This window comes from Topomyia yanbarensis, chromosome 2 (genome assembly GCF_030247195.1).
Source record: "Topomyia yanbarensis strain Yona2022 chromosome 2, ASM3024719v1, whole genome shotgun sequence".
Taxonomy (NCBI): Eukaryota; Metazoa; Arthropoda; class Insecta; order Diptera; family Culicidae; genus Topomyia; species Topomyia yanbarensis.
Window position 1 is genome coordinate 265,618,648 of NC_080671.1, and position 14,212 is coordinate 265,632,859.

At 42.2% G+C, this 14,212-nt stretch overlaps 1 protein-coding gene across 1 annotated transcript; it reads left to right on the forward strand.

Moving 5' to 3' along the window:
• The first annotated feature begins 493 nt into the window (after window positions 1-493).
• Window positions 494-1,562, forward strand: LOC131683121 (uncharacterized protein K02A2.6-like). Its single transcript, XM_058964938.1, has 2 exons — window positions 494-1,089; window positions 1,145-1,562. Exons 1-2 carry the CDS (start codon window positions 637-639, stop codon window positions 1,535-1,537), a joined length of 846 nt encoding a protein of 281 aa, XP_058820921.1. The 5' UTR covers window positions 494-636; the 3' UTR covers window positions 1,538-1,562.
• Window positions 1,563-14,212: the final 12,650 nt, after the last annotated feature.

Below are 14,212 nucleotides of genomic sequence, written 5' to 3' on the forward strand. Positions count from 1 at the left end.
CAACCCTATAATTTCAAAGTGGAGCGAATACCCGGAAATGAAAATTTGGCCGACGCATTATCTAGATTGGTACAGAACCCACAGCCAACAGAGTCATTCGATGAAACGGCAGATCGACACCTTCTATACTTGTTAGATGCAGGAACTATGGATTTCTCCTGGCATGAAATAGAAAAATACGCCGAGGAAGATGAGGAGCAACTAGAAATAAGAACATCCTTGAAAACAGGGCATTGGAAAAAACAACACCGTTGTTACGAATCACAAGCAAAGTATTTACATACCCTAGGAGACTTGATTTTTAAAATGGATCGGGTGGTTTTACCATACAAACTTCGAGAAAAAGCGCTCCAGATTGCACATCAAGGCCATATGGGAGCTGCATCTATGAAAAGGATTCTGAGAAACTATTTCTGGTGGCCAAAGCTCAGTAAGGATACTGAAAACCATGTCAAATTATGCGAAACATGTTTAAGATTATCTCGCAAAAATGCACCATTACCTTTAACAAGCAGAGAGCTCCCAGAAGGACCGTGGGAAATATTACAAGTAGATTTCTTTGCCGATCATGAGTTTGGCCATGGAGAGTTTCTTGTAGTTGTTGATACCTACTCCCGCTATTTGCACGTTGTCGAAATGAAAAGCATGGACGCTGATGCTACTAACCAAGCCCTTTTGCGAATTTTTGAGGTTTGGGGCTACCCATTAGCCATACAAAGTGATAACGGCCCTCCCTTTCAAAGTGACAAATTCGTCAAATCATGGGAAGAACGAGGAGTGAAGATTTACAAATCTATTCCATTAAGCGCGCAATCAAACGGGGCAGTAGAAAGACAAAATAAGGGTATAAAAGATGCCTTAGCAGCAGCAAAACTGGATAAAAACAACTGGAAAACAGCACTTGATAAGTATTTGCACATGCATAACAAAGTAAGACCTCTCTCAAGGTTAGGTGTGACACCATTCGAATTGCTCGTGGGTTGGAAGTTCAGAGGCACGTTCCCCTGTCTCTGGAGTGCAAATTCAACGGAACTGCTGGATAGAACCAACATAAGGGAAAAGGATGCGTTATCTAAGCTTGACAGTAAGGTAGGCATTTGTAGCCCTTGATTAATTTTTTAATTAAAAATGAATTTCATTTAAGGTATACGCAGACAATAGAAGAGGTGCAAAACCTTCAGACATCACAGTCGGTGATACCGTGCTTATGGCGCAACCAAAAAAGCACAAATCAGACCCGACTTTTTCTGCTGATAGGTTCACTGTCATTGCCAGAGAAGGCGCCAAGGTGATAATTCAAAGCAATCGTGGTGTTCAGTACTCCCGTAATGTCCAGGATATAAAAAGAGTGCCAGAACGTTTGGAAACAACGGATAACCAACTCTTGAACTACCGAGGGGCAGATGACATTAATTGTCCTGTGTTACAAGATGAAGATGAAGACAGTATTCAAGAAAATGCGACGACTCGACCGAAAAGATTGATCAAGAAACCTGATAGATTTAAGGATATGGTATTATTCACTATCTTTGATTAGAGTAGGGGAAGATAGCATTGTAGAGTTAGGATGAAATAATAATAAAACAGCCAGTATTGTGATTCCCAAATATAACATAATTCGTATTAACTTAGCAAGCTGAATCCCATGTTGTATCGATTCGTTAGTAATAAAAAAAAAGGTGGAGTCTTCCGATACACGATCGTATCTATAAAAGCACATGTGTTTCGATTGGAAACGCATTCTAAACTCTGACGTCGAGACGAGCAGTCTACCAGCAGAGCAGTAGTCCACCAGCAGAACAGAAGTCCACCCGCAGAGCAGAGCAGCAGTCCACCAGCAGAACAGAAGTCCACCCGCAGAGCAGAGCAGTAGTCCACTAGCAGAGCAGTAGCCTACCAGCAGAGTAGCGGTCTATCAGCAAAGCAGAAATAACAACCGTTGCCTAGCAGCAGCAACGAGAGGTTGGAACGCGCTTATAAAACCAAGGGTCCTTTTGGTTTTGGACTCATTCGATACTCGGACGTCAAGGAAAGCAGTCCACCAGTAGAGCAGCAGTCCACTAGCAGAGCAGCAGTCCACTAGCAGAGCAGCAGTCCACCAGTAGAGCAGCAGTCCACCAGTAGAGCAGCAGTCCACTAGCAGAGCAGCAGTCCACCAGTAGAGCAGCAGTCCACTAGCAGAGCAGCAGTCCACCAGTAGAGCAGCAGTCCACCAGTAGAGCAGCAGTCCACTAGCAGAGCAGCAGTCCACCGGCAGAGCAGGAGCTTACCAGCAGAGCAACGGTGCAGCGGTCTGCCAGCAATAACAACCGTTGCCTAGCAGCAACGTGCTAGCAAAAGCAGGTGGCTTTTTCGGACATCATAACGAGCAGCCAACCATGGAGCCCAACAATTATGTTCAAGCACCAAGCGAAAATCACGACACGTATTTGGATACAACGAACCGATTGCTGCATGTATTCGCGCATTTACCGCCGTGGAGGAGCTCTTCGAATTTGGTGAGCCGTCCAGCCGCTTTGCCGACAAAATTAGACGATCTGCTGTGCTTTGATACTACTTTTAATGTGAAGATTTGTGTGTACTAGGACTTAAGATGAATTGTAGTTATAATTATTGTATGTGTTTGTGATTTTAAAAGATGGTGGTTTTTGCGCCCGTCTGAGAATGGTATGAAAGGTGTCCAACTCAGATGGGCTTTTTCCCATCCTGACTGTCCATGTAGACTCTAAAGTCCGATGGACATAATAAATAAATAAATAAATAAATAAATAAATAAAGTGTTTGAAACAGTTACATGAAGTATCAAATTACGTGCCACGATTAAAATTTGGTTCACTTAAACGTGATGCATTTCTTTTGAGGTTGAACAGAGAAACTTACAAAAACCGAAAGCAAAAAAGCAGTTTTTTCCACACCGTTTGATACATCTTTTTGAAAATTAATCAGCAGTACTGTAAGAATATTTTAGGTAACCGCGTCGCGCTTATGGCCCACCGAACGAGCAACTGCTGGTGCCCTAAGACGATTTCGCTAGATTTTCAGAGCAGCGTGCAATCAGTGCAATAGCGCGACTGCCGGAAGATTAAACATGTACATATTTAAAATGCCTGCGTACCTCTTATTTTGTAGGAGTGTGCAGAATTTTGCCCCTTTTCGATTTTAACGTTTGCTCTTGAAACACTTTATTAGTAGGCTAATTATCGCCTTAACCATATTTCAAACTCTTCTTTTGATTTCCAAACTTCAACTTAAAACTGATGAAACACTTTATTAGTAGGCTAATTATCGCCTTAACGACTTCAAACTCTTCTTTTGATTTCCAAACTTCAACTTAAAACTGACGAAACACTTTATTAGTAGGCTGATTATCGTCTTAACGACTTCACACGACTGACTTCTTAACTCTGGTTTAAAAGACTTTTTAACAACGCGGGATTAGATCACTTTCGCGCATCTCTGAGAGAAATGCACGAAGTTTTTGAAAGCATTTCTAAAGCTCTCACTAGAACTGTCGGTCGCTGGCAGATTCGATTAAAAACAATGGACTGCTCCATAAGGTGATGCCATGCCCCTGCTACAGTAGGATCGCGGCGTAAGCAAACAATTTTGTTGTTATTAAACATTGCCTTCGCGTATACAAGGCCCTGCGCGTTAATGAAACTTACTTAGCTTAAAACTAATTCTTTATGATGCAACTTAACTCTGTAGCGTTGTACATATAATATTTAAGAATTAAAATAAGCATTACCATGAAGTACCAAAAATATTGGAGAATAGCCCCTCGGCTATTCAGGCAGTACAACATAAAATACTGCTCGTTTCTCTCGTTCTCTTCCAGAGAGTGAGTAGGGTGAACCTAGAAGCTGGGGCTCTGCGCTTCGAGAGCTCATGCGTGCACGCGCCTAGCAATCTCGTCGGTGGTTGGAATCTCATTTAGCGGGTGGTTGCGACGTCGGCGTCGCGCCCTTTGATTTGAGTACGTACAGTGTATGTACATTGCAAGTACTTTGTCGCGGGGAACAAAAAGAGACAGCGAACTGAGGGCAAAGGTTGTTTCTGACTTCGGGAAAAAGACAACCCGATTTGACCTGAACTTCTGAGGTTGAAAGTCAATGCCCTAGAAATGGTTTAAGGAGGTTTTGTATCGGGAATGAAAGGACGACTTCGGCACAAAATTTGTGGTGGGAAACTATTGCACTTCGTGAAATAGTTAACCATTTCCGGTAACGAAGTTTCGAATAAACGCTTATTCTGAGGAAATCACAGTTTCTTGTGTTCACTTTGTTCTGGATCGTGGAAGAGGCAGGAGTTGTTCAAATAGTTGTGCCGCGGTGTAGGACTTAAGGTAGATTTTTTTAAAACAGCCTGAGATTCTTTTAATTAGTTTCACTAAGAAATTTCCCTTTTCCTGTGCAGAATTAGTTAGGTCGAAAAGTGAGTGCGCAAGTTCATTCGCACGGTTTCGGAGTGCTTAAAGTAGGTCGACGAATTAAGGTAAATTCCCATATTTTTGGCTTTTTGTGTGCAAGTGCGTATTCTAATACCAACCGAATGTTGGCATTATTTTCACATATAGGCAATTTGTGATCAAGATCCCGCCACACCGCATTCGTAGCCAGAGACGCTTCTGACCCCACCATCCAGCTTCAAAGAACCCGGTAGTTCGATCCACGTGCCGGAAGAGCTGCGAGGCTGCTAGGCAGGGAACCCATCAACGAGTCGTCAGCAATATAATGACGAGAGGAAAGCCAACTGAAGCATTGCCATCTTCGGTTCCAAATCGCCAACCGACCGTGAGCATCGCTTACGTTTCGCAGAGTATCGTCAGCATTCTGCTGAGCATCGTCAACGTTCCGGTCAGCATCAGTTCCGGTCCCCGGAAACCGCCATCCACCACGCCTCACGTAAATCGATGTTGTAAGTACGTTCCATATTTTTATTATATGCGCATGTTAGGGAACAGTACACAACACACGCTAAGACCCTAGGGCCACGAAATGTGAAAAGGGAATACCACTCAATGAACACGGTAGGGGAGACTGAGGAGACTTGATCCCCGGGGAGACTTGATCCCATCATTGTAACTCAAAGCCGGATCAGAATACATTAATCGAATATACTATAAAGTTGCGTAGTTTTATCTAAACATAAATTTCATTAACCCAGAAAAAAGAAATTGGACTTTTGTGTAACCGAATTTTTACCGATTTAAAAAAAAGTCTCAGAAGAACTGAAGAAGATTTATTTTTCAAATTTTCAAACTTTTATAAAATTGATAAAATCACCCACTACATACTCTACTTTCGAATACAGAATTACAGGAGAATGTCAATTATATGAATACGTTATGATTGAGCTGATTCTTTTGTTCAACTATATTTTTACTAAAGTTTGCTGAAATAGATGCTATGGGTTCACTTGATCCCTTCAAATTCGTGGAGATTTGATCCCCTTCGCCATACTTCATACACACCACTGAAAATAACCAAATTCACACCAGAACAATTGAAGTCATTGTTGTCATAAAAAAATGTCAAAAATGAACGCTTCATCGTAAAGAAACATAACTGTAATTGTTTACTACAGTATACGTAGCAACCATTCATCCCGCATTTGACGTTCCTCAACCATAATAAAGACAGCTTTCAAATAATTGCACGGAGATTTGGGGAATTCGTAAAAAATCAGGTGAGAGATGCGTAATATGTAGTAACAAAAATAACAATATCTAATCATAACAATTTAATCAATACTACAATCCATTTTTAAAATTGAATGGGGAAATGTGCCCGTGTTTGCCCTATTAAGAAGGGTACCACATTATTACTACAATAATTTTATTATTTCAGCTTCTTTGATTTGTTATTAAGGTCCATTTTTTTATTTCGATTATAGCGGTTTTAACGTTAAGGTCATTCGCCTCTTATTAAGAGCCAATATAATAACAAAATTGTCTTGAGAATGGTGAAAATCTTCTGTTTGAGCGCAGCAAAATCTCTAATCGAGTACCCCCATTATCGCAATACCATTTGAGTCAATGCGTTGAGCAAAGATGGCAGACGCTGCTCTAACCAAAGGCTTCAGATGGGTAGGATGATAGTAGAAACAGGGCAAAAATAGGATTATTACCCTACATGCTCTTTTAAACACGTTTTCATAAAGGAATCAAGTGTCCCCAAATTAGGGATCGAGTCTCCACTAATCTAAGAATTTTCCATTTTTTGTTGTTTTCCAGAAATGCTCATAGCTCATGTCCTGTATAATATTTCCATGTAATTTTTTTATGATTATTAGTCATCCCTAGAAACAATATAAAACTACAAAAAAATACATAGTTTTTTTTATCATTTCACGGAGTTGGACTGAAAAATAAAAAAGGGGATCAAGTCTCCTCAGTCTCCCCTACCGATTAGCTGAACAGGGTAGAGCACTAAATAAAATCGACGAACCGAGCAGGAAATTAGCCGAGACCGCAAAGGCGGTGATGAGAGTTAGCTAGGTTGAGAGAGTATGGGTTCGAATCCGGATATGGAAAGTGTTTAAATTATTTTTTTTTGTTGGAATAAACGTTGAAGTGAGATGAAGTCGATTTGAATATCCTAGCAAAGGTGTATTTTTTAGTGGTTCTGGTGAAGGTTTTCTCACGCTGTTCGGGTCGATAGTTTTTCCTTTTTTGCGGATTGGGTTGACCCTTATGTTTCAGCCTCCTCTCCCACCTCTGAAGCGAACAGCGCGAAGGATACACACAGAATTGTGCCCGTGATGATAATTTAGCGGAATGCTATTCTTGCCGACCGATGTTGTCTTGAAATTCTGGGTATGAAGTTTCTGGCGGTTTTTTGAATGTATTGGTGGCCTTCTGAAGTTGTTTGAGGAAAGTCGGATTGTTTTGGGACCGTTTCAGAAATAACCAAAACCCGCCTTTGGATAGGGTTTCAAGCTGGGCAAGCCACCAAGGTGAATGGAATGGGGAGTGGCGCGAAAATCATTCACTAGTTAAATGAAGGTTCCGGTCCCGACTCCCCCCAGATTACAATTGGCGCCCAACGAGTTTTGGCACGTTTTCTTTTTCTGCAAATATTGTATTTTTTTTCGCTGTAAATAAAATTTCCTTGGGTTTTTTCATTCAATTCTTTCCCATGAATATTTCCTTTAGTTTGTAGTTGTAAATATACTTTTTAGAATTTAGCATAAGTTTATTTTTTTCCCGATTTACATTTTAAGTGGATTATTTGAATGAGTACAATATTACCCCACATACTACATATTCTCTTCACAACACACGTTATTTTGGTACAGCAGCTTCATCTTCAAATTTGCTTATTAAATATTCTATATATTGTTGTATTATATAATTATGCGCTGCATTTTTCCAAAATAATACCACGAATGCTACTTTGATTTCCCTATTTGAAAATTTTAAGTTTGTTTCTGAGTGAAAAAAGCTCATTCATAAATTATGGATAAAGGCGGAGTATGAGTTAATGATTAGGGGCAGAACAGATGAGACTGTTGGGTTGGATCTACCGGGGAAGCAAAGGTATCTCAGAAATTTGTTTAAATCAGATATGAAGGCGGGACGTAACTATCGTTCACCCTTAAATATCCTTGTGGAGATTCCACGAATTGCGGGGAAAACTGTGGAAATAAAGCGAGTCATTGGAAAGAGTGGCGTTGATCCCAGAAGCGAGTCGACACTGTTACATTACTATTACCGAGCGAAAAGATGCGTAGCGGATAGTGAAATAGAAAAAAACAGCACGAAGGGGGTTGGTATAACAAATAGAAGAAGTGATGCGAGAGCACAAGATTGGTCCCCTGGCATCGCTGGTAAAGGAGCGGATCAATGACCTAATCAACGAAATAGGGCAGGAAAATGCGTCGACTCCAATACAGCAAATGGAGGGTGCATATGCAGTTGCAGGATTAGGCGGTGCAGTAGCGGGTACGGCGGATAACCAAAGTAGATATGTTGGCACGATACCCAAGACTTCTCGAGTGAATAGCGCAGACCTAGAAACAGAAAATGGCGAATTAAAACGGAAAGTAGCAGATCTTGAGCAGTTGATGAAAGAGTTGATAGCGAATTTGTCGGCCAGAGATAAATTAGACGAAACAGCAGAAACGAAGCAGCGCGCACCAGTAGAGCAAAACAGGAACAGACCGCCTAACCGAAAATCGAATGCAGTTAACCTGAACTTCTCCATTTCGGAAGACAGTTCTTCCGAAGAATATAACAGATCGAGACGTCAAAATAGGTTCCCTCGTCAAGGTACGCCATATCGTCAACGGAGTCGTCACTCTGGTTACGATACGGATTATTCCCCGCCTGATTACCGAAGACAAAGTGGATCACACACGCATTCGGGGGTAGGAAGACGAATTGGACGCCGAGGAATCGAGAGCAGAGAAGTTCACCGAGTGGAGAAATGGAAGCTACGGTTCACAGGGTAGCCGCGAACAATTAGCGTCGAAAACTTTCTTTACAAACTTAAAAAGATCGCTGAGCGTGAAGAGGTATCGGATATGAAACTATTGAGGGACATTCATTTGTTACTCGATGGCCCAGCATCGGATTGGTTTTTCACCTTCGTGGATGAATTCGAGGACTGGTGGACGTTTGAAAAACTGATCAAATACCGCTTCGGTAATCCCAACCAGGATCAGGGCATCCGTCAGAAGATTCACGAAAGAAAGCAACAGCGGGGTGAGTCCTTCATCGCTTTTGTAACGGAGATTGAAAAACTAAACAAAATGCTTTCCAAACCGCTGTCAAAAGGTCGGAAATTTGAAGTGATTTGGGACAATATGCGTCAACACTACCGATCGAAAATCTCCATTATCGAAGTATTCGATTTGCAGCACCTACTAACGTTGAACTATCGTATCGATGCAGCGGACCCAACACTTCAAATGCCGTGGGAAGGACACCCTCGACGAACGGTGAACCTTGTTGAAGCACAAGAGAGCGACAGTGACGAATCAACAACAGTTAACGCGCTCAGACCACTCCGTCAGCATAACGACAAGCCGAATGAGACTCATACTGCTAATCCATTAGCACATCGTCCAACAAACACATCCAGCACAGTAGGTGATCCAGCACAGGCTCCACCCGGGACTTGTTGGAATTGTCATCAGCAAGGACACTCGTGGAGGGAGTGTACAAAACAAAAAGTAATCTTTTGCTATGGCTGTGGTAGATTAGGAAGGACAATCAGGACCTGCGAGCGATGCGCCGGTTCAGTTCGAGCATATGCGAAACCAGAAAACTGAATTTGGGATGCAAGATAGGGAACCCGTGCATTTCAAACGACAAGCAGGTTCCTGACGATCAGAAGACTATATTCGATCCATTACAACAAATCTACCATATTAAAATTAACACGAGTCGTTGCCCACACATAAAGGTAAATATTTTTGACACTGAAGTAGAGGCATTGCTCGACTCTGGAGCAGGAATAAGTGTCATTAATTCTTTAGATCTAGCAGAGAAGTATGGTTAGAAAGTGCACCCAGCTGCTATCAGAGTTAGCACGGCAGACGGAACAGAATACAAATGCTTAGGAAGCCTTAACGTACCATATACGTACAAAAACATCACGAGGGTAATACCAACGATAATTGTCCCTCAAATGACACGGTGCAGATTTCTGGGCAGACTTCGGAATACAACCAATGATCGACACCGGCAATGGTTCAGAAAGGATTGACGCACTACAGGTATCTGGAGATGCACCGATCTGTTTCTGCATCGAACCAACAGCCCTAGAACTACCCAAACTAAAGAATGAAGAAGATGAAAACCTAGATTGTCCAGTTTTTGATATCCCCAAAGAACCAGTACCGGAAGACATAGAGACGGAACATGAGTTGACGACCGTTGAGCGACAGGAGTTGATAGATACAGTCAAACAGTTCGCGTTTACATCACCTGGCAAACTTGGTCGAATGAACCTCATTAAACATGAAATTGTTCTAAAACCAGAAGCCAAACCACGAAAACAACCCATTTACAAATGTTCTCCGTACATTCAACAAGAGATCGATGCGGAGATCGAAAGGTACAAAGAACTCGATGCGATTGAAGAGTGCTACAGCGAGTGGACAAATCCTATAGTGCCGGTCAGGAAGGCGAACGGCAAGATCCGTGTATGCCTTGATAAATGCAATGACGGTTAAAGACTCATATCCTATGCAGAACATGCAGGATATCTTTCACCGTCTAGAGCAGGCCATATATTTTTCAATAATTGATCTCAAAGACGCATATTTTCAAATTCCTTTAGCAGACGAGAGCCGAAACCTAACCGCATTTCGAACTTCCAAGGGGCTGTACCGATTCAAAGTCTGTCCCTTCGGACTTACAAACGCTCCCTTCACAATGTGTCGTCTTATGGACAAGGGTTTGATCTTCAGCCCAATGTCTTTGTATACTTGGACGACATTGTGATAGCCACACGTACCCTCAGCGAACATTTTCGCCTGTTGCGTTTAGTCGCCGAGTGATTGAAGATGGCGAACCTCACAATATCCTTAGAAAAATCCAGATTTTGTAGGAAGCAGGTGCGGGACTTGTATTTAACTTTTTGCTAAACCTATTGTCACTTTCATTTTTCGCATGGCACATGTCCAAGCCACCTTCTCAACAAATTTTACGTGAATTACATAGACGATTCTCTTGTCAATTCACGCACACTACGGTAACTTGCAGACGACGGGGTGATCTATGTTACAGGGCCCAAAGCTATTGATTCACAAGGACCATTGCAAGGTATTTTGCTTGGGCTATTTAGATGTGTATCAAGGTTTCCACGGAAAAAAACTGAGCTGGTTGTTTTTTCTAGGAAGCGTGAGCCGGTGCATATACCACGTGTACAGAAATACCTTGGATTTTGACGCCCCCCCCCCCCCCCGTGGACAAGCGTGTGGCAATCTCTATCTCTTTACCCTCCTACCCATGATGTCCATGTGGACTTTTCTCATTTTTGTCCGGAAATTTCTAAAAGAGTTTTAAATTCCAAGAAATTATGGATTTTTCCAATGTGAACTATTTAGATGTTGAATGTTATCTTAAAACAATATATTTCATTTAAACTTTATCCACAGAATTTTAGTTTTTTTTAACTTTCTTAACAATATCGCATTTTTGAACATAATTAGTCTAAAAAAGTTTTTTTTTAATTTTGTGTCTAAAAGACATCCATTATAATAACGCAAAATGGAAGTAACATATGAATTCTTGAATTGGGTCGAGTGACAAATTATGAAATCCAAAAAAATAATGAGAATTGACGAAATAACAAAGATAGGATCAAATGTTTCTGCGAGCAAAATTGTGTGAGGTCAGCTACAGAACTGTATGCGCGATTTAAGTGTTTCTTACTATTAGGAAAAAAATGGAAGGAAACAAGCAAGCGCTTATATGCTAATGCTGGTGCAAATTATCATATCCCCACCCCCACTCCATGGACAAGCGTGGACTTTTTCGTACCCCCTACCCTCCTCTAAACTGTCCACGTGGTATATGGACGGCCCCTTGTCATTTTAATATCTCGAAGACTGGCTCGACTCTAAAGGTACCTGCAGATGTTACATTAGGTATCAAAAACAGCCATTCCAACAAGGATTCATTTTTTCCCGGACAATAACAGGAACATGGCTGTACCAAACAACGATGTTATCGGAGATGGAGTATAAGTGTTTCTGTTTCCGCTTTGCTGCAAACATACACTTCATCAAACTTGAGAGAATTCAGTATTGCATTGGGGTGCACGACCTAAACCTATACGACGAATATCGAAGGGCTGGCGGGCGCTCTCGCTATAAAAATCGATATTGGTGTCTTAATTCTTAAACCCGATTTATGCCCTTGTACTTTGACTACATGGCACAGAACATCAATTCTACTTCCCAACCTTGTCCGCTTCTTTGATACTTCTGGCTCAACTGCATTCTACGACACACCTATGAAGGAAGAGATTCGTGGAATGCCGGATCACATACGCCCGCAAGTGGCCTCCAATAGGTTTTATAATCAATTCCGAGAAGTCGATTGTGACAATATATTCTGCACTGACGGATCAAATCTCGTTGGGTACACTAACTTCAAGATGATAATATCACCTGTTCTTTCAAGCTTAATGATCCCGCTTCAGCTTACGTTAGCGTTACGTATTTTTTGGGGAAGACACAGGAGTCCCTGCACCGTGTATCTGAAAAATCTTACCACATATCCTTTGTTTGGGTCCCGGGGAATGACATCTATGAAAGACCAATTTGCTTCAATGAAGTTTTCAGTGAGGACATTCAACGATTGACAAAACTCATGGAGCATTGAGGAACTTGGACGATGACTACATTTTATTATTTTGGAGGTATCAACGAAGCATTGGTTCAGGGGGATGGATGTGGTTCAAGACTTCATTCGTGTATTGTTTGAATCGATATAATTTGGTGATCATTACAATAGATTTTTAGTCTCTGTGGGATTACGATTGTAACGGTCCATAGGAGAAATTCCAGTGTGAACTTACTAACCAACCAACTAACCAATCAAAAGTCAGAACCGAATGAAATTCAATAGCAGTTAATGGGCTTACTGTATCTTTCATTTGAAATCAAGTTCGTAAAAATCGATCTAGAATTCGCCGGGAAATCGGTGTGATATTAGTTTAGGAACTTAGCGAAATTCCCGGGGGCATCATGAACCGTCATAATCACAATCCAATAACTGTAAGTCGGGCTATCAACGAAATAGGGTGACGTTCTGACTAGTGAGATGGATGAGGGCTCGTCTACCACAAATAGTTGCTTAATTCAAATAACTATTGTTTAGTATCATTCCACAATAACATTTATTGTCAAAACATTATCCGGTTAAAATTTTTGGTAGAAGCACACGTAAACTATTTTTGGTAGAAGCACACGTGAACTATTTTATCGACTATAGAAAAAAGTTGGCATTTTCCACAATGTTTACCACATTTGTAACACTTTAAAACCTAGACATGTTCAACTCTATCGATATGTGATATCCGAGATTTTGTAGCACATCAAATCTCAACATTTTATGAATTTCAGACATTTGACAGCAAAAATACGAATTCGGTTTTTAAAATTTCACGGAAAAGTGGCGTGCGACGCCACTATGCCGAGAAAAACCCTACCAAGAAACGGCAGATGCCCGGTATACTGGTGGAGTGCCGAGATTGCAGCTCTACGATCAGCCTGCCTCAGAGCTAGACGTAGGATGCAAAGAGCTCGCACCGAGGATGCAAGAGAGAACCGCCGTGAAGCGTTTCGAGCTGCGAAATTGGCCCTTAACAAGGCCATACAAAGCAGCAAGAGAGCGTGCTTTGACAACCTGTGTGAGAGTGCCAACGCGAATCCGTGGGGTGACGCCTACAGGATTGTGATGGCCAAGACCAAAGGGGGCTCTTCACCCCCAGAACGGTCTCCGGACGTGTTGGTGACGATTATCGAAGTACTCTTCCCGTCTCGAGCCACAAGCCCCTGGCCACCTGCACTACGAAACCATGCGGGCACGGCCAAAATGGTGGCTCCGGTGACGAATGAAGAACTACTCGCAGTGGCTAAATCACTAGCAATGAACAAAGCTCCAGGGCCGGATGGAGTTCCAAACAACGCTCTCAAGGCAGCGATCATAGCGAACCCGAACATGTTCAGGCTAGCTATGCAGAGGTGCCTTGACGAGTGCCGTTTCCCCGATAGATGGAAAAGGCAGAAATTGGTGCTGTTGCCGAAGCCCGGGAAGCCGCCAGGCGACCCATCGGCGTATAGACCAATCTGTCTGATCGACACGACTGGCAAACTGCTTGAGAGGATTATCCTCAACAGGCTAACCCCGTACGCGGAAAGTAGAGACGGCCTGTCAAGCAACCAGTTTGGCTTTCGGAAGGGTTAGTCCACAGTGGACGCTCTCAACTCAGTGATAAATACTGCCGAGATAGCGATCCAACGAAAAAGACGAGGTATTCGATACTGTGCGTTAGTGACACTTGACGTGAAGAAAGCATTCAACAGCGCAAGCTGGGATGCCATCGCGCTCTCGTTACACCGGCTTAGCCTACCGGTGGGTCTGTACCGGATCCTGGAAAGTTATTTCCAAAACCGCGTACTGCTATACGAGACCGATGCCGATCAGAAAAGGGTTCCGATTACCGCCGGAGTCCCACAGGGCTCGATCCTA

Coding starts and splice junctions, on each gene's coding strand:
- LOC131683121 (XM_058964938.1), top strand. CDS start 637: ATGAAAAGCATGGACGCTGATGCTACTAACCAAGCCCTTTTGCGAATT. Junction 1,090..1,144: donor TATCTAAGCTTGACAGTAAG/GTAGGCATTTGT, acceptor ATTTCATTTAAG/GTATACGCAGACAATAGAAG.